This window comes from Eurypyga helias, unplaced genomic scaffold (assembly GCF_000690775.1).
Source record: "Eurypyga helias isolate BGI_N326 unplaced genomic scaffold, ASM69077v1 scaffold9116, whole genome shotgun sequence".
Classification (NCBI taxonomy): domain Eukaryota; kingdom Metazoa; phylum Chordata; class Aves; order Eurypygiformes; family Eurypygidae; genus Eurypyga; species Eurypyga helias.
The window spans coordinates 20,529-21,233 of NW_010254659.1; the positions used below are offsets into that span (position 1 = coordinate 20,529).

The 705-nt window shown below is 56.6% G+C and overlaps 1 protein-coding gene across 1 annotated transcript in view; it reads left to right on the forward strand.

Annotated features, from left to right (window-relative positions):
- Positions 1-683, forward strand: part of HP1BP3 (heterochromatin protein 1, binding protein 3) — a 13,549-nt gene extending 12,866 nt beyond the window's left edge. The window contains exon 12 of the mRNA XM_010153081.1: positions 236-683. Within this exon, the coding sequence (XP_010151383.1) occupies positions 236-521 (286 nt within the window). The 3' untranslated portion in view covers positions 522-683. The remainder of the gene's footprint in view (positions 1-235) is intronic.
- The last annotated feature ends 22 nt before the right edge of the window (positions 684-705 follow it).

Below are 705 nucleotides of genomic sequence, written 5' to 3' on the forward strand. Positions count from 1 at the left end.
TCTGAGGAAGGGGTGCTGGCTGGCAGAGCGCTCTGGGGACTGAGAAGCGCTAAGTGTGGTGGGATCCACCGAAGGAGCTCTTGCTCCTTGGGGTTAGCTGCTGCCTGACGGACCATCCTTGATAAGGACCACAGGTGCCAGGTTGTGCTTTGCTGGTGCAAACCCACGACAGCAGCTCTGCTCTAGGGCAGCAATTGCGCCTCCACTGAGCTCCTGTGCCGTCTCTTTCCGACAGGATGCAGAAGAGGCCGCCTCCAAAATCGCGGAGCAGAGCCCCACCGATGAAGCGAAGAGAATCCAAACCCAAGCCCAGGAAAACTCCCGCAGCCCGCCGGGGGAAAGCCAAGCCCCCTCCCAAGGTTAAAGGCCCTGCTAAGAAAGCCAAACCAGCAGCCCCAGCCATCAAGAAAGCCTCCGGGGGCAGCTCTTCCAAGAAGCCCGCAGCCGGCGGGAGGAAGGAAGTGAAACCCTCCGCCAAGGGCAAATCCACCATGAGGAAATCTCTCCGGGCAAAAAAGTAAACTATTTCCGCTGTCAGGGAATCCCGTGGTCGAACCCACAGTCTTGTTTTATAAGTCAAACGTGCGTTTGTATTTTAGTTCCGATGCTTAAACACTTCCTTTCTTTTCATTTTGATTCGCCTTGAACGACGGGGAAAGAGCCGAAAACTAAACCAAACCCACTCGGGGCTGCCCTCCCCCCGGC